At 41.7% G+C, this 23,784-nt stretch overlaps 1 protein-coding gene across 1 annotated transcript in view; it reads right to left on the bottom strand.

Annotated features, from left to right (window-relative positions):
• The window catches only part of TMEM135 (transmembrane protein 135), a 164,399-nt gene that overhangs the window by 81,111 nt on the left and 59,504 nt on the right, over nucleotides 1-23,784 (bottom strand). The window contains 1 exon segment of the mRNA XM_005149693.3: nucleotides 11,044-11,109. Coding sequence (XP_005149750.2) covers nucleotides 11,044-11,109 — 66 coding nt within the window.

The following is a 23,784-nucleotide window of genomic DNA, read 5'->3' as shown; positions in this document are numbered from 1 at the left end:
AGAAAAATCACTACTGCTTAATTGCATGTGGTGATGTGGTGAGCAGTCCATTAGGCAGCCTGCAGATACAAGCTTAGGTTTTGCAGCTCTGCAGGATACTGCAAAATGAAAGGTCATTATTTTATTGAGGCAGCCACTTGTATAATACGTACAGAAATACTACAGAAAACAGTGCTACTTCAAAAAGGCTCAGGATTTATGTTGCAAAGTTATAATAATATCATTTTGAGAGTTGATGAGTTTAAAAATGCAAGTTTCTAAAACTCAGAAACAACAAAACTGAATATTTGTTCTACTTAAACATCTAAATAGTAATAATTAGTATTATTATGTGAAATACAGTGAAATATATATGAAAAGAAAGCTACTGTCCATCATCTTAATATAGGAAGATGTATATATAACATATATATGCACAGTCAAACACACTGAACACATGCACATGTCTGAGGAATGTTCTCCATGACCTTAAGAAACTGCATACTGTTTGCTAATCAGAACCACATATTTTTCACCTGATTCCACCAACAAAGAATTAGGTTCCATAAAACTGTAACAGACAGGAACAGATTGGTTTCATGGCTCAGAGAGGGAGAACTCTTGGAACAGGCACACTAATAGTCCTGCTGCCGGCAGACCACATCTTCACCTATCACAACCATCCCACATTAGGGGACTGGTCAAGAAACACAGTGGAATTCTGAGAAGTGATTTAATATTGTAAAAATATGACAATAAATTGTTATAATAAACCAATGCAGACAGTTACTACAGAACTTTAACAATACAAAGTTCAACTAATGCCATTACTGATTCTCAAGCCACCCTCACTATATCTTTTCCATACCAAACACTTGCTTTACATTTGTAGAGGTAATTAAAAGTCTAAGAGCAGACTGTTCCCCAGAACATGCTGTTACAGAATCACAGAATCATAGAACAGTTAGGGTTGGAAAGGACCTTAAGATCATCCAGTTCCAACCCCCCCCCCCCCTCATGGACAGAGACACCTCACACTAAACCATGTCACCCAACGCTTCATCCAACCTGGCCTTGAACACTGCCAGGGATGGAGCATTCACTACCTCCCTGGGCAACCCATTCCAGTGCCTCACCACCCTCACAGTAAAGAACTTCTCCCTTATATCCAATCTAAACTTCCCCTGTTTCAGTTTTAACCCATCACCCCTTGTCCTGTCACTACAGTCCCTAATGAATAGTCCCTCACCAGCATCCCTGTAGGCCCCTTCAGATACTGGAAGGCTGCTAGGAGGTCTCCACGCAGCCTTCTCTTCTCCAGGCTCAATAGCCCCAACTTTCTCAGCCTGTCTTCATACAGGAGGTGCTCCAGTCCCTGATCATCCTCGTGGCCTCCTCTGGACTTGTTCCAACAGTTCCATGTCCTTTTTATGTTGAGGACACCAGAACTGCACACAATGCTCCAGGTGAGGTCTCACGAGAGCAGAGTAGAGGGGCAGGATCACCTCCTTCGACCTGCTGGTCACGCTTCTTTTGATGTAGCCCAGAATACTGTTGCTTTCTGGGCTGTAAGCACACACTGAAGCTGGCTCATGTTCATTTTCTCATTGACCAACACCCCCAAGTCCTTCTCTGCAGGGCTGCTCTGAATCTCTTCTCTGCCCAACCTGTAGCTGTGCCTGGGATTGCTCCGACCCAGGTGTAGGACCTTGCACTTGTCATGGTTAAACTTCATGAGGTTGTCATCAGCACACCTCACAAGTGTTTTGAGGTCCCTCCGGTAGGTACAGGGCTGGTCTCCCAGACCAAACTCACAGGAGCTCTTTACAAGAAGGAAGAAGACAAAGGTTTTAAAGTATTAATTGATTTCAGATCACGGGAGTAAAGCACCAGACCTATGGTGTCCATAAAAGCCAGCTGTGCTCACTCAACAATGATTACAATCTGTCACAGCATGGGGATGCTCCATTCTCTTCCCTCCTGCCACCAAACAGTATTACACCAGATATACTACACCGTGTTTTGAGTATCACAGCCCAGTTCTAGCCTTTATAAGCTGGAACTGCCTACGTTAGGTACTGTCCTTTGATTTTTCTACAACCTAAAGAGAATTTTAGGTAAGATTTTCATTTTTAATGCTATATCAACCAAATACATGCTCAATATAAGTGTCATTATCTTAGTTTTATGCATATAGAAAAATACACTGCAAAGTTTCAAAATTTAGCTCTTTAAACCCAAAGATAAGTAGAAAGAATCACAACAGAATGGCTGAGGTTGGAAGGGACCTATGGAGGTCATCTTGTCTGACTCCCCAGCTCCAGTAGGGCCGCCTCAAACCAGCTGCCCACGACCATGTTCAGGTGGCTTCTGAATGTCTCCAAGGATGGAGACCAAATAACGCTCTTGGGCAACATATGCTAGTACTTGGTCATCCTCACAGGAAATATATGTTTCCTGATGTTCGGCACCACCTCCTGTGTTTTGGTCTCTGCCCATGGCCTCTGGTCCTGGCACTGGGCACCACTGAACACAGCTTGGCTCTGAGCTCTGAGCCAGAGCTCCTCTTTGTATCCTTCCTTAAAGGTATTTATATATATAGAAAAGATATTCCTGAACCTTCTCTTCTCCAGGCTGAAGTGTCCCAGCTCTCTCAGCCCCTCTTCATAGAAGAGATGCTCCACTGCCTTCACTGTCTTTGTGGCCCTTTGTTGGGCTCCCTCCAGGATGTCCATGTGTCTCTTGCACTGAGGAGCCCAGAACTGGACACAGGACTCCAGATGTGGCTTCACCAGTGCTGAATAAAGGGGAAGGATCACCTCCCTCAACCTACCAGCAATGCCTTGTCTAATGTAGCCCAGGATACCATTAGCCACATCTGCAGCAATGACCCATTGCTGGCTCATGTTCAACTTGGTGTCCACCAGGACATGTGGGTCCTTCTCTACAGGTGACCCCCAGTGTATACTGGTGCCTGGGGCTGTTCCTCCCCAGGTACAGGACTTTGTACTTCTCTTTGTTGAGCCTCATGACATTCCCATAAGCCCATTTCTCCAGCCTCTCAAGGTCCTTCTGGATGACAGCATGACCAGCTGGTGCATCAACCACTCCTCCCATGTGGTGTCACCAGCAAACTTACAGAGGGTACACTCTGCCCCATCACCCAGACCTGAACAGGATCGGACCCAATACTGACCTCTGAGGTACAATGCCAGTTACTGGGTTCCAACTACACTGTGTGCCACCTATCTTCACCTTCTGGGCCCAGCCAGTTTTCAACCTACCTCACTGTTCATCTGGCCCATACCTCAACCGCTGGTCTCAGAGGACCTTATGGTACACAGCATCAGAAGAGAAATATTTGTTATTACCAGTTACTGCATTCATTCTGTTCACATCTCTCCCTTTCTTACTTTTCACCATTCTCCCTTTTTATCAGTTCACCAGGTACAAGCTAAACTTAGTCATTAATAAGGAAACAGAAAGTAGTACTTGTATGATTTTCACCAGAGGTTGAACATGGAACAAAAAAACAGAGAGAGCTTTCTCACTGACTGTAGCATATTTCTCCTCTTTTCAGAAAACACACCAAAAAAAAGCATTTCAAATTGCATTTTGATTTCTATATAAAATACAGGGCAATTAAAATGTATTAAAGATGACTTTTTTGTTTCTGTGTGATCAATGTATTTTAAGAAGTCTAACATGGGTAAGTAGCATAAAATAACTTGATTTGGGACTGCAGAATCAATGAGAACATTGTTTGCCTAAAGGAACATTAGATTTCATTCACTGGAAATCATTGACTGTAACTAACATTTGCAGTAATCTTACGACATCCCTTCTTCAAAGTGACCATACTAACAGCATAAGCAGCAAGTTAGCTGACATGCACATACTGTTATTGCAAAGTGTTACAGAAAATGACAATGCTTTCATATGTTGGCAAGATGACTATTCCAACAGCTTCAGTCAAACAACTTCCAGGGAAACTGAAGATCAGTTGAGTGTATGCTTTAAGTGCATCTTTAGCATGTGTTTAGCATTCTTAAACACATACAGCAATGGGAGTAAATTATTCTCTTTATCAGTTTAAATAGCTTTTTAGAGTTACCTATTCTTCAACTAGATGAATGTGTTACCATAACATTCGCATCACCACCACCAAAGTGAGTTAGAAGCATTACTCAGGTACCAACAGGCTGCAACAAATACCTACTCTGACTTTCCTTACGTATAAACTTCTCCCTCCAGATTACCTCTGCTCTGGCAGAACAATGCAGTTGCCAGAGCCTGTCTTTGGGGACAGGTTTTAAGTATAAAGCAAGATAACAGCTTCATTCCAAGACCATGACACATAAGACCATAATTTGAATAGTTATTAAAAAATTGCTGTCAGGTTACAGAAATGTCTATCTTTGAAATTACAATCACCAAGTACATTCTTTAATGAGAAAGACATTAAGAACAGTATATTAAGAAAACAACCTCATATTCTTCCCAGTACCATATTTCTCGGCACCCAGAAGTCATGTTAAACAAAAAAACTAGATTGGGAAGTAAATACATCTCCTTATATGTAGTTTGTTTGCCATAATTCTATATTGTTTGCATTTGCCATGTGCTCACTGTATTGCTCATGAAAAAGAGTATGAAATACAGAATATAAAGGCAAGGTATTAAGAAAGAAAAAGAAGTCTTCAAAATAGGTAATTTCCTCCTGAATTCACTCCTTGCCTAAAACTTTTTGGTGGAAGATACCTGGCAAACACTTCTGAGCCTAACTCAATGTGCTTCAATGCTCTTCACTTCACAAAGGGGTAGTTATGATTATTGGAAGATAAATACATCAGCCTGATTTAGAAACAATTACTTCGTAATAAAAATGCATAACATGGTCTGTCAACTGCTGAAGTACTGAACCCCATTGTTTCACTCTGAAAAACAAACTGTATTTCCCATACATTTAAAAAAAATACAAAGCATGGATTGCCAAGATAACTTTCAAAACAGAAGAGAAATCATAAGCTCTCTAATTTCCAAAGCTGTGTATTTCATTTCCTCAGAGGTAACTCTATCTGCTGGAATATGTAACCACTACTCTATTTTCATGTATTTACACCTTAAATTTACAGCAGACATAATTCCTACATGAAGTGTATTCATTTTTCCCATTCCAACCACTTCTCTTTAAAATTACTTGGAACAGGTCAATTTTTTCAAGGCTCATGCTAATTTATTAAGGAACAGAATATCCTCAGGCAAATTCCATGTCATAGAATCATAGAACAGTCAGGGTTGGAAAGGACCTTAAGATCATCCAGTTCCAAACCCCTGCCACGGGCAAGGACACCTCACACTAAACCATATCACCCAAGGCTTCATCCAACCTGGCCTTGAACACTGCCAGGGATGGAGCATTCACAACCTCCCTGGGCAACCCATTCCAGTGCCTCACAGCCCTAACAGTAAAGAATTTCTTCCTTAGATCCAATCTAAACTTCCCATGTTTAAGTTTTAACCTGTTACTCCTTGTCCTATCACTACAGTCCCTAGCAAATAGTCCCTCACCAGCATCCTTACAGCCCCCCTTCAGAAACTGGAAGGCTGCTAGGAGGTATCCATGCAGCCTTCTCTTCTCCAGGCTGAACAGCCCCAACTTTCTCAGCCTATGTCAGAAGAGCAGAAAAGTTCTTCATACTCAACTATGGTTTTGAGACAAATCTGCTTAAACCACGACATCTCTCCATGATTCAAAGTGAATGAAAAACCTAAAAACCACACAAAATGCATAATCTAGGGCAAGCTACACAAATGACACCTTCATATAACTGATTACATGGCAAAACTATCACTTGACCACTATACACTGGAACACCGCAAAGGTAATCTAATGGTCTTCCTCTGCACGGTTCGATGGCATTCTCTCCCTCACACCCTCCAATCAAGCCTTAGCTATCATTGAATTTAATCAGAGCAATTACTTTAACTCACTTTCAGACAACATAGATAAGGGATGCCAGCCTTCAGTAACTAAATTATCTTTGAGATGTTCCCCAGTGTGACCTGCCAGAAGGATTTCCCAGATACTGATACCACTTTTAAATACTTCTGACACATACTCCCCAAACACAGACCTAAAGGAGAGAGACTGTAAAACAGTTCTGTTCTTATGGTTCTCTCCATTTACTGCTCCTTTACAAAAGGTTCTAAATGATAGGCTCAATACTATTTCCCCAGCCCTGAACACTGCCAGGGATGGGGCAGCCACAGCTTCTCCAGGAAACCTGTGCTGGTGCCTCAGCATCCTCACAGGGAAGAGCTTCTGCCTAAGATCTAATCTAAACCCACCCTCTTACAGCTTAAAGCCATTCCCCTTTTCCCAACACCACATTCCTTTCTAGAAAGTCCCTCTCCAGATTTCTTGCAGGCAATACTAAAACCTGCTGGCACTTTGTATCTTACCACACATATTCAGAAAACATGGTTTGGTTCAATTAAATTGATGCTGTTTTGCAACATACTGAATTAAAAAAAATACACATTTTTCTGTGTATTAGCAAGCCTTAACCAGGAGGGAAAAAAACCTCAGGATAAGATCCAAGAAACTGACAATCCTACTTTGAAGGCAGAAAGAGCCTAAGAATGTTATGACCTGGCCTTACAAAAATGTTAGTTGCATTGTACCAAACCAGATTTCTTTTGTAATGTTAAGCACTGTTTGCTAGGAAGCATCACCCTTTCAGGGAGAACAAACAAGACCCCATCTAACCAACAGCACTGCCTTTGAAATGTGTCCTTGGCTGAAGGTTTAAAGAGTGGAGAGCATTCAGGACCACAACTACATAGTCTCTATTGCTGCAAGAACCTGAGAAACCATCTTTCCTCACTGGGTAACATGACAGTAACAAAGTATTCAAGCAAAAACCATGGAAAGCAGAGATGATGGGTAGTCTGTGAGAGCACAACTTTTGAACCCTGCATAATAAAGACATCTTTGTGATGGGAAGGCATGAGGGCAAGCGGATTGGATGTCTGCTATCCCACTGCCATTTCACTTCTGATCTGCCTGTAAGTGATGAGACCTGGAATGCCCCCGAGCTGACATCACATGAAGCACTGTACCCACAGCCATTTGGGTTAAATGAAACTTAATCTCAAAGTGATTCATGACACTTCTACTGAATCTCAAATGTTACCATTGATGAAACCTTCCTGCATTTCAAGTATTATAAATGAAACGGGACAAAAATGCAAACAGAAACATCACTGTGACAAACACCACCATTTAGAAATCAAGCGTAACATTTGGTAACTTCAAGAACAACCCCCAATATGTGGAAAAAGAGATCACCATTTAAATGAATACTCTGTTCCATGTCATCTTTATAGTACGTAACTAAATACAATGGCTGAAGTGTCCTAAGGTCTCTTTCGAATTGCTCTAACAGCAAGTAAAATTAGAAAGCCCCTTCTCCTGAAGAAAGTGATTGCAGTTATTGCTATTCATAAAAACAGTTCTTCTCTACATGGCTTAATTCCAGAGCTGACTTGACAGAGCACTCTGCCATGACACGGTGGATGAGGAAGAAGAAAGAGGGCAGGAACACTGAGCTAGCAGCAGTGTTCTTTAACGTGGTCTCCTCATTTTCTAGGTTGAAATTCTTTCTGAAAGTCAACACAAGATAAGATTTCACACCCCAAGACTTCTGAACACAATTAAAGCCATAGATCTGGTGTGATCCCATCTGTTCATAGCATCATAGAACAGTTTAGGTTGAAAGGGACATTCAAAAGTCACCTAGTCCAACCCTCTGCAATGAGCGGGGACATCTTCAGCTAGATCACGTTGCTCAGAAGCATATCCAGCAACTACCAGATCATAGACTCACAGAACAGTCAGGGTTGGAAAGGACCTTCAGATCATCCACTTCCAACCCCCTGCCATGGGCAAGGACACCTCACGCTAAACCATGGCACCCAAGGCTCTGTCCAACCTGGCCTTGAACACTGCCAGGGATGGAGCATTCACAACTTCCCTGGGCAACCCATTCCAGTGCCTCAGCACCCTCACAGTAAAGAATTTATTTCTTATATCCAGTCTAAACCTCTGCTATTTAAGTTTCAACCCATTACCCCTTGTCCTATCACTACAGTCCCTAATGAATAGTCCCTCTCCAGCACCCTTACAGGCCCCGAATCAGATCATAATAATCTCTACAAGGCTTGGCCTCATGCTCCACCCCCAAAACAAAGCAACTGACAGGAATAACTAATGACCACGAAAAAACAACAGTGAATCCTGAAAATGAATTATGACTCTAGGCTTTATGCCCTCCCACGAATGGTACACAACTTCAACCCTACCAGTAGCAAGGGAACTGGTAGGAGGATTCCTCACAGACCTCTATGATCTATATCCCAGAGTTCAGTAGTATTTAGCACTATTTACCCAATTTTGATGCCTACCTTTGGCAGCACGATCTTCTAAACTCCCTACAGTCATTTTATGAACCATATTCAAAAGTCAGAAAACCAGCACATCCTCATTTGCCAATTTATTTATGATAAATAAAGGAAAAACTAAAAATTCTATATGCATAAAGGCTTGGTGAGTCCCAGTGAATAAGGAAATGTTGGAAGGAAGAGAAAAGGGATTTCCCATCGACATCCAATATTATAAATTACAAATCCACCTGGTGATGACAACTGGATTATAACGGATAGTCCTCGCACCCTGTTCTGCCTGTATAGCAGAAATGTTTGCACATTAATGTGCTCAGCAGTGCAGACAGGAAATTGTCAGGTTTTAATTTATGCCTGTAAAAGAAACAAGAATGAGTTTTGCCTTTTTATATGGAGCAGTTTTACCCCCTCTTCTGTCTTGAACAGGGTTACACGTTTAAGCACCACTGTGAAAGCTGAACAGCACTTTTGCCCATTTGGACAGCTGCCTCCCTAGTTTGCAATTTCCAATAAACAAGTTGCTGTGCTTTGATTTTCACTGCCAAGTTCACACTTCTCAAACAGAATAGAGTCAACTTTAGTTCAGATTCAACTCTCCTTCTGGCTCCCTTTCTATTTACGCACTGTGCAAGCATGTAGCAAATTTCTTGGAAGAGCTATAAAAGTATTTTATATGACTCTTGATAATAACATGTTTCTTCTGGAAAAATCAGATTCATTTGATTAATGGCATTCCTTATTTTTAGAGGAAATAAATTATAATTCCACAATGGAATTTAATGGAAATATCTTCCCTGAGTGAAAATGTTTTTCTCCTCTGCATGAGATACATGATAAATCTGGAAGAGAGAAAAAAGGTCTTTTCACTGCTCCCACTGCCCTCTTACACAAAAAGCCAACTCTGGGTGACTCTTCCATGCTTTATCAGTAAATTATCTGGTTCAGCATTAACTGCATTTCCACTGAAGCCCAAAGAATACCTTGGAAATAATGTCACGGGACACAGTACACCAGCGTAACATCCACCATCATCACCGAGATGCACTTTTACCCTAACCATGACCACATCCTTGCTGCTTCTCTCCAGCCCTTGAGGTAATTTAATTGATAAGAAGATCAGAGAGAGTATCTGAAGAAGAAATTAAAACTTCTTCTTCACTGAGCTGAACTGGCTCAACATGAAATGAATTAGACACAGAAATCCCTAATACCCTTCGTAACAGAGATCTTTATTGGCCTGTAATCACCCCGTACTTTGCATTGTAGGGTGCAATACATTACGCTTTAGGAAAAGACATCATTTGATTATCCCACAGTTCACACCATTCACTGGGTAACTACAAGGATGGAGAGCCACAAACTCTTTGGACAACCTGGTCATTAAAACATGGAAAATTAAGTACCCTTCACTGCAAAAAACCTAAGCAATTTGGATGGGTTGCACATATCTCATCACTAACACTTCTGGAAATTGCATTACACTCTGCTCTAGGAAGGAATAAAGAATAGTATATGAAAAGTATAAATCATCCATATATTTAGAAAAGCTGCAACGATGGACAATGGCATGACAGGAAATCCCAGGCATAGAGAATCACAATCTCTTTCCTCATAGGAGAGGTGCTCCAGCCGCTCTGATCATTGCTCCTCTGGACCCTCATCTTCAGACATTGATGCAAACATGTATTACTTCATTTAAAAAGAGAAATAAAAGCAACTTCATCAGTGTAAGGAATGTTTTACAGCACAGCTGGGATTCCAGGAAAGTCTAGATGTGGATTCCAGGCTGAACGTTGTGCCTACTACATGAATCCTCCCACAGGCACCCAAGAATTTGATCAAAATCAGGTTATCAAGAAAGACCACTGAGGTTTCTACATTTAAAACCCTACACACTCTCAGTTGCAGCAATGCCCAGATCAGTTTTCATTTCCAGTGTCATGACTGACTAGAACATGATTTTATTAACTGAAATTCAACCGAAGCATTAATTACACCCCCTAATACTGGAGGCATTTAATCAGCAAAGCTTAGAACAATGTTTACCTGATACAAAACCACACAAAGAAGGAAACAAATATTCACCATCAACAGAAGCATGTGTGAGCAACACAGTATTTAAATATATTTATACTCTTCAGAATAATTGATGTATTAATACTTCACACACTACCTACATTGCTATTTCTTGAAAGAAACAAAGGATTAATTTCTTAATGTACATTTCTCTATATTCATGTAAATTTCTCTATATTCATGTAAATTTCTAATAGAGAAAATGCGGTGAAAAATCACCTAACTAGAAGGACATTCTTGTGAGTCACTTCTATTATAAAGCTAAAATTGTGATGCAGGCAAAGAGAAAAACAAAGCATATTTTGGAGGATACTCCATCTCCCACTGGGCAGGATTTAAATCCTTGTTTTCCTTTACAAAACCCCTACAACATAGGTATGCAAGTTATCTATGGTCCTGCCTTCTTCACTTACCTGAAGACAATTCATCTCCCAGGAATTTACAAAGCATTATATTAATAAAACATTATACCACATGTGCAAAAAGAAAAGATATAAGATATACAGATAGATTTAGCCTTACTTCTCCATGTCTTAATGGTGTGATCGTCCCTCGTGCTACTGCCATTCGGAACAAGGTTTCTGTGGCCTGCAGCAACAAACACACACAGAGATTCATTATTTAAAGGACAACCCAGATCAGGAAGGTTTGTTTTAAAGTATCAGCTGCACTCAGCATTCATTTTACGCTTGAATCACTTCAGCAAGTTGTTTAGAAGTGTCTGCAGAGGTTGGGTGAAGGTTTATTGCAGGGCGAGAGGCCTATGGAGGATTTTGGTCCTTCCTGCAACACCGTGGCATTACACAAGGCTCTTCACTCAGGTGAGTGATGATCAGTCCCATTTAATGGTCTTCCATAGGCTGCCAGGGAAAAGTGGGATAGCAAGGGGGAAAACAGCTATATGGAATTTTACAACTCATGAAACTAAGTCATATTTTAAATTGCTGTTTAATATTATACAGTTAAATTAACAAACAAGTATCAAAAACAAGAGTATTGATGTGACTCTGCTCCTAAAAGCACCTAAGCCCCTTTTAGATCTTAGTGGCATTACCAAACACAACGTCATAAGCAAATGACCCAGAACACAGCTTTGGGGGGATAGTGATTTAGGTTAACCTTTAGTTAGGTTGTGTACTTTTCTGTGCTTGTTGTCCCATCCTTTCTTTAACCAAGTGGGACAACTAGCACTTAAACACAGTTTACCTGCCTCTTGATGCAGGCTATAATAGAAAAAGAAGTGTAGGTTCTGTATCACATTTCTTTCTACAAGCTGGCTGCAAAAAGGCATGAAAAAAATCCACTAGTTACATAAAACCATGGATCAGCACATCAGTGTACACAAGAGCAGGTTTGTTTTAGAGGCTTGTTTCCATAGCAAGTTCCAGTTTCAAGTGTCACAAAACATGCTTTCTCTGGTTCTAATTAAAAACCTTATTCTAACATTTCAGAATCTAGTTCAAAACTAACTCACAGGCTGTTAAGAAGAATGCTTATAAGGTTTCCAATAAAAGCAGTTGTAGTAGTTGATCTAAATAGTGATTTAGAAACTAAGCATCTCAATGCCTGCATGACTGCAGGACTTGTTGGGTTCATGCTACACTACCTTAAGCTCTATCTCAACAAGTACCATTTCAAAGACATCTCTTGAGATGAATTCTTCAGGTTTCCCAGGCACAGATTAAGTGGGGTTTACTCTTATCTAAATAATTGCCTGGAGAAGAGAATCTGATAAAAGAGCTTCAATTACCTTATACCTCCCCCTATCTGTAAATGAATGTGTGAGCTTCAAAGCACTGCACTGCAAAATGTATTACTTCATTTACAACCCCAGGATGATGCAGGGCACTGACCAAGTGTGATTCTTCTTCTCAAACCCTTCTTCTTTGAGAGATGAAGTGAACCTCACACAACCTTTTGTGTTACCCAAAATTGGTTTCTTTCACTAACATTTTTAAGGATGATTCAACTGAATTGAGCATTCTGTCAGTACGGCTGAGCTGCTTTTGTTTCTTTTGAAAAGCATTGGGGTGTGCGTCTTTCTTTTCACATCTACTAGTAGAAGATCTCTCTTAATACACTTGTACTCACACCATTAATGCCAGATGTCAAATCCATTCAGAAACAAGGAATCTCAGAGGACCTAGCACCACAGATACCCTCCTACAGGCCACTCTTGATGTGCTGAGCATCACTAAGATCAATCAAGCTGCAATCACAGCTTCCCACTCAAACAGCATGGGGGGATGAGGCCACCTACAGCCATTCACTCACTGACAATTACAAGGCTGGAGGAAAGCCCTATTGGAGTTTTAGGTATGCAAAATTCAAGAGGATTTTTGCTTAAAGAAGTTTATCTCTCAAATAGTAATCAGCCCAAAGCTTACTGTTGGTGTGATGTTTGTGGTGAAGGAGGCATTAGTACAAAACTAATCCTTGTATCCTTTGTACAAAGAAAACGTGTTGAGATTTAAATAAGGCACGGTCTTACATGGCATAAGAGGATGACACTGTTCAGAAATGTCTTTGACACCTTCAGATAACTACAAGAGCTATCAGACTAGCAAAATCTGGGCAGTCTTAAAATCTGAATTCAATGGTGGCACTTGGATGCTACCCTGCACTATATTCAATTCCCATCTTTTCCCTTTCTTGTCCCACAAATGCAGGCACACAGAGAATCATTTGGCAGAGATCACCAGGTCATCAGGTCCTACTCAGAGACTCTGGAACAGGTTGCCCAAGGGTTCCTTCAGGCACATTTTCACCATCACATATTTCACACAATACTTTAAGTGATAAGTCCACAAAACAATGCAATTTACAGATGACCTGTAAATTCTCTGTGATACCCAAAGAAGTACAGCCAAATTCCCCGTAAGTGGTGAAAAGGCTTTGTGCCAGCCAAGTGAAGGCCATGCAGGCCATATTCCCTCCGTAGTTTCCAGTTGTGTCCTGACACGTGAAACGTCCGGCTGGCATTCCAGCTGTACAGGTTGGATATGGAGGAATAAGCACTGAGGTGGAAATACCTAAAATACAAATGTACCCAAAAGCCATCCCATCACGTTTCTGTGATGCCAATTATATCATACCCTCATAGACATGCACACATCTCTAATTCCTCTTGTTTGTTCCCCATGCTATGGACATTTGTATAGAGGCATCTGAGCCAAGCTCCAAATGAAGCTGGCTCATTGGATGGAGCAGCTGGAATACCTCTACATTGCTCCAAGCATTCATTATAGGTGCTGGCAACTGACTGGGTGTGTTGGGATGGAATGATGCCCCCCTCCCCCAACACATCTAGTTTATATTAGACACTTGTTCACTGAATGTCAGGCTTTTATATAGAATTATATTTATTGCTCTCTGATTTAAATAATAGCATAAATAATGTCATTTTTAAAGGCTGAAAACATTAAGATAATCTTGTGGTTTATGTTAGGATGTGTAACTGTGACTATGAAATACAACTCATTTATCACATCAGGATAACTGATTAAAAAGGCAAAAATGCCCATTTAATAATCATAGTGTTCCCTAAGAAACCACCAGGTAGGAATTCAGATCACTTAGCACTGCTTCTGCCTCTGTTAGCATTAAAAGTTTCAGTCTAAACAGATTTTTAAGAAGGTGCAAAGATTTAAGATTTATTTGCATTCAGTTCACTGTGAATAAGCCTTAAATAAGACACATTACAGGCTGAGGGGATGGCTTTGGATACATCTATTCAGAGATGGGAGGCAGAGGTCCACAGGAAAGCAAATTATCAACAGATGGTTTTAGTGATCTCAGTGTGAAATATATGTGTTGCCAAGCTGATAGTCACTGAATCCTAACTCTGTGCTTCATTGTAAGGAATGTGCACTGTGTTACATTATATGTGAGGTGAAACAGCAGCCTCCTCTATCTCACCACTCTGGAACATCATGAAGCTCTAATGTCATCTCCAGAGATGACCAATTATTAGCCGTCCGAGAAAGCCATTTTTCCTGTTCAAATTCCTTGCTAGGGTTAAAAGAGAAAAGGAAGAGGAGGAAAAAGAAGAGCAGGAAAAAGGAGGAAAAAAGAGAAGAGGAAAAAGGAGAGGAGGAAAAAGAAGAAGAGGAAAGAGAGAACCAGAACTAAAGTGAAAAATAGCTGTGCATTATTGATGGAGCTTGTAGAAAAAACAGTACTCCAGCTTCCAGATGTTTTGAATTTCCAAGGTATTCACAAAAAATAAACTGGTCTTATAATACTTCATCAAAATAGTGTTTTACCAGAGTCGAACCTGCAAACACAAGCAGAGGAAGGGACTGCTAATGCAAATTAACTGATTCGGAATCACAGGCTTTTAATCACCTGACAGATTTTGGCATCGACTTCTAACCATGCATTTAGAATCACAATTAAAAACCTATTTAAAGCTGTGGGCTGAAAGGCACAGACCTCTGGAAGTCACTCGCAGCAACTTCCAGATTTCATTAGAATTAAAACGGTGCAAATTGATATCAGAATAGAAATGTATGGAATAGCACAAAAGGCTTTTCTTCACTCCTATTAAGTTTGCTGATCTTGGCTACCAGAGCTGGCTGACAGCTCTGGCCTGTAAAATATGTATTTCTTCACAAAAACCAAATTACATTAAAAAAGAAGGTTCTTGACAAGTCTATCCAAAATGGTCAGTAGCATTTTTCAACTTGATTACATACTGCAAGTGAACTAGTGTTACATCAGCTCACTAGCACACGGCTCATGAAAACAAGCACGATGCTGTCAAACACATCTGGTGAGATCCAGAAACATCAACAGGAAAATGTACAAGTGTCTGAAAACCATCTTTTATCCTAATGTCTAACCCCAAAAGTTCAAGTATAAGGCACTGAAACAGGGTGTCCAAAGAAGTGGTAAATGCTCCACCCCTGGCAGTGTCCAAGGCCAGGTTGGACAGAGCCTTGGGTGACCTGGTTTAGTGTGAGGTGTCCCTGCCCATGGCAGGGGGGTTGGAACTGGATGATCTTGAGGTCCTATTCTATTCTATTCTATTTCATTCTATAATATTTCATTCTTTTCTACTCTCCTGACTTCTCTGCCAGTTCTTCTCCCTTTCCTTCCTCCCACCCCGCTCCCAGAAGGCTCTTGGTATTTACACTAGGATTACTGATCCCAGCCCATAACTGACTTTCACCTTTCTCTACTTTTCTCTGTACAAAAGACTGAAAAAGTCAATGCTGCAATTAACTCAATATCAGGAAGCCAGGGGGAAAAAAAAAAAGTACAATTCCATCAGTATAATGCTGATGAACTGAAATACCAGGCCAGCAGCCAGCATGGAAACTGGAGAAATAGACCATTTAATCTCTGCCCTGACAGAAACACCACACAGAGGAGGTCCACGCAAGGCTGCCTCGCCTTGCCAGCACTGAGCATCTGAGAAACGATGCACTGAATCCAGCTCAAACCTTCCTCCCTTCCACTTGCCCTGCAGCATGATGGAGAACAGCTGCCAGCCAGGCTGCAGGAAGCACATCAGCACTGTCAAAAATGGTTTTGATTAGTAATGCTGCCAGACTGAATCAAGGATAAGAGCGAAAGACCACTCTGGCCAGCCCAGAACATACAAGCATGCTTGCACATAGACGGTGCTCTCCCAGGTCTCAGAGGCAGATAGCTCTTTGAATTTCCAGCACCAAAATGGTGAGAAGGAGCATACGCATCCATCCATCCACTGAGCACCATCCATGCAGTGAGAAGACTTCCCACCTCCCTCCATTCCATTTGGAACTGATCCATGGGGGATGTTTCTGCTGTCTGGAACTAGAAGCAGAAACAACAGGTCTGCCAGGCTTGGTGCAGCCACCAAGTGTTGGGATGCCAGGGAACACTGCCCTGAGCCCACCGCTGTCCTGACCTCCAAAACTATATAGAATCATATTGCAGCTTGCTATGAGTTGGAACTCATCCATTTCCAGCCCCCTGCCATGGGCAGGGACACCTTCCACTAGAGCAGGGTGCTCCAAGCCCCTGTGTCCAACCTGGCCTTGAACACTGCCAGGGATGCGGCAGCCACAGCTTCTCTGGACAACCGGTAGTCACATCACAGATTTGTTGGAAGGAGTCCACCCACAGCTCCCTAGTGAGTTATTAGGGCAACTGAGAGCAAAATCCACAGACCCTGATCCCTATTCTCCACTCTAACCCCTGGAAAATGGCAGAGATTTAAACACTCAGTGACAATCTATTGCAGCAGCCTTGGGTCTTGTAATGAAGACATTTTCAAGTTTCACTGTAATAACTAAATTAATGAGCTGCATAGTTAGCTTCATTTCATACCATCCAAGCATGTGTTCTGGAATTTCAGACTCATTTAAATATAGCCATTTACAATTGCTTTATCTGCCTTCGTTACCAGACTTTCTTGCTAGCATGAACTGTGAGCGGGTTCAATCCAGTGCATTCCCTACAAGCTTTACGAGATTCATGTTTAACGTGTTTCACAACCATGGTCCTTTTTCTCTAGGGGATTACCTCATCTTTTACATTTCCCACTGGTAGCAATTCAAAGTGGCAGCTCTCGGTATTTGCAAATGGAACAAGAATTCCTTTGTCTCAATTGGTTTGTTTCCATGCATTGTAATTTACCCACGGAGCTATGAGTTAAACTAATGCAAACCTCATCTAAAACACACTTCCAAGCTAGTAATTTATCCTCCCCACGCTGTAAACTAGAAGTATTATAGACTAAGCCTACTCTGAATGAGACCCTCAACTCACTTCCCAACCTTACTGTTTAAACATGTGTATGTCATGCAATCTTTCTCAACTAATTAGAAACAGAACACAAAGGTTAATGCTATTATTGCCTTGAATAATACCTCCCTCCTCTGTCTGGAAAAGTTTCACTGATGTTGGACAACAGCTAAAGCTTGTTCGATGAGGGGTATGTATAGATTAGCAAGAATGAATTGTGATTTCATTTATCACATTTGTTCTCCATAACAAACACATCAAATGCTGATTGTAATTGATTCAAACCACTTTAAATAATCAGCAAGACATTTCAGGAAGTCACAAGCTATAAGGGGAATGGGAATTAACCACCAACACAGTGGAGTAGCCTGAATTATTTTTAGGAATCCACTTCTTTTTGTAGGAGAGCTGAAAGTTTCAGGGTTTAGAACATTGGGAGAGCTGGCAGAGGCTCTGCTCACCCTCTCCCTGCTCTTGAGAAAGCTGTTCGTATTTTGCCCATGAGTAACTAATAGACATCTCCACTCACAGGCTGCATATAATGCTCAGTTTGCAAGAGGAGCCATTTCAGATCAACTGAATGAGCAGGATTTCTTCTTCCCAAGCATCTCTCTTCAAACCTGATATGAGCACAGCCCTGCCAGGGGCTGAGATGAGCCTCCTCTGCCCAGCAGCACAGGGCCCATGGCAAAGCACACATGCTCACTTGCTTTCTCTTTCCAAGAAAGGCAGGAAGCTTTTATCGCAAGGCCAATCTCAGAAGGAAGCCACACTTCTCTTTAAACACGCTATGAGAAGGGCCATGACTATTCTGAACACTAAGAGTGTTGATAGAAGCCACAGTGCAATTGTACTCCAGCAGCTTTGCTTTTTGATAATCAAGGTTTTCAACTATCACTGAAACGTTACACAAACACACAACAGGGAGAAGTAATGACTGTCAAATCAGCTCAGACAAAAAGTACCAGAACTCACCACCCCTAATTTAGTAGCAAAGGACCCTGAATTTCCAAACATGAAGAATTTATCCATGTATAATAACTAAGTTTAAACACTTCGGTCTCTCTCTCTGTCGTGCCAGGAACTGGATACTCCTCCCTCCTGCTCTTGAATGCTTTCCATGAGGGGAAGCTAATTGGAGTGACCCTGCCAAGGGATGAATTACTGCAGCCAGCCCAGCAGCAGGGCTGCAGGACAAACACCAAGTGCCAATGCAGAAGGAAACACCTCTAGCAAGATGAACTAGTGTAATACCCCTAAAAACAAAGGTATCCACCGGACTCGGACTCTATCCCCCTGAGATGAAGTTGGCTACGATCTCCATGTCCTGAAACACATTAGATCCAAAAGAGCTTTCAGTGAGGCCTGCTCAACCATATTGCAACAGCCAAAATACTGCCATGAATTGATTTCAACACTATGAAAAATCCTTGCTTGGTGTATAACGACCTGGTAGTTATTGCCAATCCTAACAATAACTGGGCATGGTTTTAATACAGGGAAGAGAGCTTAGCCATCTTTAACGCAAGAAATAAGAGACTTGATTTCTACTATCACGTACCAGTGGTCTCATTGGTTATTAGCCTTCCATCAAGGTTTGCATGGTTGCTATGGGCAATAGTAACAGAAGGACACAAAACTATGTAGTGATCAATGCCAGGTCTGTAAAACCCCTGCTTCCCTTTCTCTGAAATGTGGAAGGCAAATCATGAGCAAAGCAGGAAAAACCACAACGAGATCACTGCTGAAACAAGTCCACACAAAAGAGCTGCATTTTACCTTTTGTTCCTCTGATACCAGGCGGTTCTAGTGTCTCAACATAAGAAGGACATGGAGCTGTCGGAGCAAGCCCAGAAGAGGCCACAAGGATGATCAGGGCCATTAAAGCAACATTTAATCTTAAACTTCCTTCTTCTTTTCAGTGACAATGACAGCAAAGACTGAGTTTCCTCTGATACAAAACAACACATCCATCAAAGAGCAAAACCTGTGTAAGAACCTGTTTTTTTGCACATTAAAGTCCACAGAATTTTACAGCATTCTGAAACAGAACAAACATTAGCCCAAAACATGGGGCTAATTTCATCCATGTCACAGTAACCAACCTCAAACATACCATACTAACCAAATTATTCTAAATACAGTACTTCTTTGGGATCAGTATTTTATTCATTATGATTTTGCACTATTAATCTAAATTTGTTACACTGTCCAATACACAATTCCTATACACGAGGACACCATCATCCAATTTTCCTTTAAGAAACTTATTTGGAAAACTGTCCATCCACATTTCATTTCTGCTCCACAAGACAACAACTGATTGAATTGTTACACGAGAATTAGCAGATGAATGTGTGGTGGTACATTAAAGGCAGGTGTAACTAAAACGTATTCTTTATGAGAACATGAAAACTCCATGTCCCAGTGCACAACATTCACACCAAGGAAAGGCAAATGAGGTTTTTAATCCTCAGCTGAATGTGCACATTTCTCAGGGTAACAAAGGCAGCATCACCAGTAAATCACCAGCTAAATGCAGCAGACCCAGAAAGTGCAGTATGGTCCTAAGGTACTGCAAGTGATGCAGGGCTGTCACACAATACTGGGAAAGTTGGGAAGGCAATAAGGAGATGGCTTAAACTTCAATTTCAGTGTAAGCTCAAGTTCTTGCTGCCCACCCCAGGGGCAGACACAGCACAGAATCCTTTCACCAGATCACTGCATTCATGCTACATTTACCTAGTCTCTTCATGTTAAACATGTAAGGAAGTAAAAAACCATGGATTTTAATATCTACAGCAAACACCTCAACCAAGGACAGAATAACAAGAGAGAAATTTCTGGACCAGGAACAAAATGCACACTTATGCCTGGAAAAATTTAAGGGTACCACAATGCATGTAGTAAGTCTGTTACATAAACTACACTGGGTTGCATGGATAAGCATGTTTGTTTGAACATCCTGTACGTTACCACAGCCAAAGAACAGCTCATGCCTCTTGAGGAAAGTACATAAATCACACTTACAGAAGAAGGAACTGTATAAGGAATGTAGCAATACTGAAAACAACTTAGAGGCTGGGGCAGACAACCAAGTCTAAACCATGCTGTGTTCCCCATCAAATGAGCAAATTAATCCTGGTAAGTCCAGAAACATCAAGTGGGCTCATAAATCAGACTGCTTGATGGCTGGTCTGGGCTTGCACTTTAGAAAGCTTTCAAAACCTGGCTGAAGAAAGCATGTGTCTGTTTTGCAAGTACTCAGAGCATCTAACATCAGGTTAAGCTATCATGCACCAGGCTCGGTCTTCCATTATAAGCTTTGCCCTCTAGTCTGTCAGATGTTAGAAGTCTTGCCTTTTCACAGGATCCCAGAATGGTTTGTGTTGGAAGGGACCTTAAAGCTCATCCAGTTCCAACCCTTGCCACAGGCAGGGACACCTTCCACCAGAGTAGGCTGCTCCAAGCCCCTGTGTCCAACCTGGCCTTGAACACTGCCAGGGATGGGGCAGCCACAGCTTCTCTGAGCACCCTGTGCCAGAGCCTCAGCACCCTCACAGGGAAGAATTTCTGCCTAATATGTAATCTAAATCTCCCCTCTTTCAGCTTGAAGCCATTCCCAATGTCCTATCACTACATGCCTTTGTAAAAAGTCCCTCTCCAGATTTCTTCATTGATGTAGTGTACAGGGGAAAAAAAGAGAAAAGTGCTAAAACTGATCGGTTTTGTTGGCATTTAAAGGAGCTGCATAATCAAAACACTGGAAAAATGGTTAGCAGCAATTGTCAGCAGTAAGATGCTGCAGCTGTGTCCCAGGCTTTACACTAACACAAGTATCCATCTAGGAATGTGCCCTGTTAGCAGTCAGCTCCTCCCCTTAGTAGACAGAGAGAAGGATTAATTATCCTTGTACAAAAGCCGGGGGATAAAACAGCTTCAAGTAGAGTAGTGAGGTGTGGTTTTGCTGTTTCAGACATGGGTCTTATCAAAGGAAGCAGCAGGTGCTAATCTGCATGAAGGCTTTTAAAGGTCCAGTAAATGTTTAAAAACTACGTTGTCAACCAGAAGACTCCAAAAATAAAGGCTAACGGGAAAGGTTTGTCATCAAGCTGGGAGAGGTCTGTCATCAAACTGGTCATTACATTATACTGGTTAGTAGATGCTGCAAGGAAATCAGAATCCAAATATTCATCCCAATAACTGGAAAAGGCTCTTCAGCCCCTCCTGCCTCCGAAAAAACAGGAGGGGACATTTTATGTGTCATCTTTAATTGTCCTGACTCCTACCACAGAGGGTCTTTATCAGTTTCTTCCTAGGCACCAAGCTTTCTCTTCCACAATGTACTACAGACGGAGATGCAGCAACACAGAGTGTGAAGAGCCAGACCCCATTACAGCTTCCAGAAGGCAAGTGGAGAAGTGAATCAGGATTAGGCTTCAGAAGCTGCTGGAGTCTCTGTGGCTGGCACCCCCTGAGCCAGCAAGGCAGGATGAATGGATCCCTCAGTGGTTTCCAGTAATTAGGTCTGTTTCTGAACCTGGTGCTTCCATTGCTCCGCCTGCACTAATTGAGCACAATGCCAAACGCTGCTCTGAAACGCCAAACAGCGACTTTAACAACCTTATAAAGCAGCCACGAATACAGATTCCTTTTCTTCCTTATTAAAGGCTGCCTAACTTGTCACTACACAAAACAGAGAGCTGGAAAGTGTCCAAACAGGCTCTGTAAGTGTTGTTTTATTAGCCTGAGACTGTTAATAAATATATTGTAAACGAACTATACCTGCTTGGGTGGATGTAAAGAAACAATTGCATTACTGTTCTTACAACATTCACTATTTACTCTAGTTCTTCACTTCTTTATCCCAGTTACACTGTTTCCTACAGCAGTTTACCTTAGCAACTGACATTTATTTGGTCCATAAATTACCCTCACGCAGTTTAGTGCTCTTTCATAAATTTTACAAACACAACACTTTGAGAACATGGACTTGGATTAATTCAAGCCATGCCTACACAAATCTAACATTTCCTATAACATTTTTACTTACTGCTAACTCTGGAGAACAGGGATGGACAAAGGTTTTTCTCTTCCCTTTCACCAGGTGTGCTTTTAAACTTCATATATACAGATAAATGTGTATTTTCATGTATCTTATTACCCGTGTGCCACAGCTGATAATACACAATCTGTACTGAACTGTCTTCCAAGGACTTGGCATACTGAGCTACAAATTAGACCCTTTCATTAAGAAAAGCTTAATGGATTCTGAGCAATTTCCACTTTTACTCTACCATTAAAATACTTTCATTACTTAATTTAGCTGTTACAAACAGCTTTAGCTATTTCTAACCCTGGATCTTAAAATAAAGAGTAAAACTTGACACCCACAGTAAAAGCTCAGGAAATTTGAAAAAGGGCTTGTTTCCTACAGGAAAAATGTTGAGGTACATGTTGATAGAGACATACAGTAAATATTAAGGTAACTCTAGCTTCCTAACATTTTTCATGCCTCAGTTTAGTTTTAAAAGGGAAGAATACAGCTATTGTTATACAATTGTAGTGTATGAATAATAGATTAGGATAGTTAGGATTGGAAAGGACCTTAAGATCATCCAGTTCCAACCACCCTGCCATGGGCAGGGACACCTCACACCAAACCATGTCACCCAAGGCTCTGTCCAACCTGGACTTGAACACTGCCAGGGATGGAGCATTCACAGCCTCCCTGGGCAACCCATTCCAGTGCCTCACCACCCTTACAATAAGGAACTTCCTCCTTATATCTAACTTGAGCTTCCCCTGTTTAAGTTTTAACCAATTCCCCCTTGTCCTATCACTACAGTCCCTAATGAAGAGTCCCTCTCCAGCATCCCTATGGGCCCCCTTCAGATACTGGAAGGCTGCTATGAGGTCTCCACGCAGCCTTCTCTTCTCCAGGCTCAATAACCCCAACTTTCTCAGCCTGTCTTCATACGGGAGGTGCTCCAAGCCCCTGATCATCCTCGTGGCCTCCTCTGCACTTGTTCCAACAGTTCCATGTCCTTTTTATGTTGAGGACACCAGAACTGCACACAATGCTCCAAGTGAGGTCTCACGAGAGCAGAGTAGAGGGGCAGGATCACCTCCTTTGACCTGCTGGTCACGCTTCTTTTGATGCAGCCCAGGATATGGTTGCTTTCTGGGCTGCAAGCACACACTGAAGCCGGCTCATGTTCATTTTCTCATCTACCAGCACCCCCAAGTCCTTCTCCTTGGGCTGCTCTGAATCTCTTCTCCGCCCAACCTGTAGCTGTGCCTGGGATTGCTCCGACCCAGGTGTAGGACCTTGCACTTGGCATGGTTAAACTTCATGAGGTTGGCATCAGCCCACCTCACAAGTGTGTCAAGGTCCCTCTGAATGGCATTCCTTCCCTCCAGTGTATCAACAGAACCACACAGCTTGGTGTCATCGGCAAACTTGCTGAGGGCACACTCAATCCCACTGTCCATGTCAGCGACAAAGATATTAAACAAGACCGGTCC

The sequence above is a fragment of the Melopsittacus undulatus genome, chromosome 2 (genome assembly GCF_012275295.1).
Source record: "Melopsittacus undulatus isolate bMelUnd1 chromosome 2, bMelUnd1.mat.Z, whole genome shotgun sequence".
In the NCBI taxonomy this organism is placed as follows: Eukaryota; Metazoa; Chordata; class Aves; order Psittaciformes; family Psittaculidae; genus Melopsittacus; species Melopsittacus undulatus.
The sequence above is the reverse complement of the archived record's forward strand: the minus strand, read 5'-3'. Positions and strand labels throughout refer to the sequence as shown.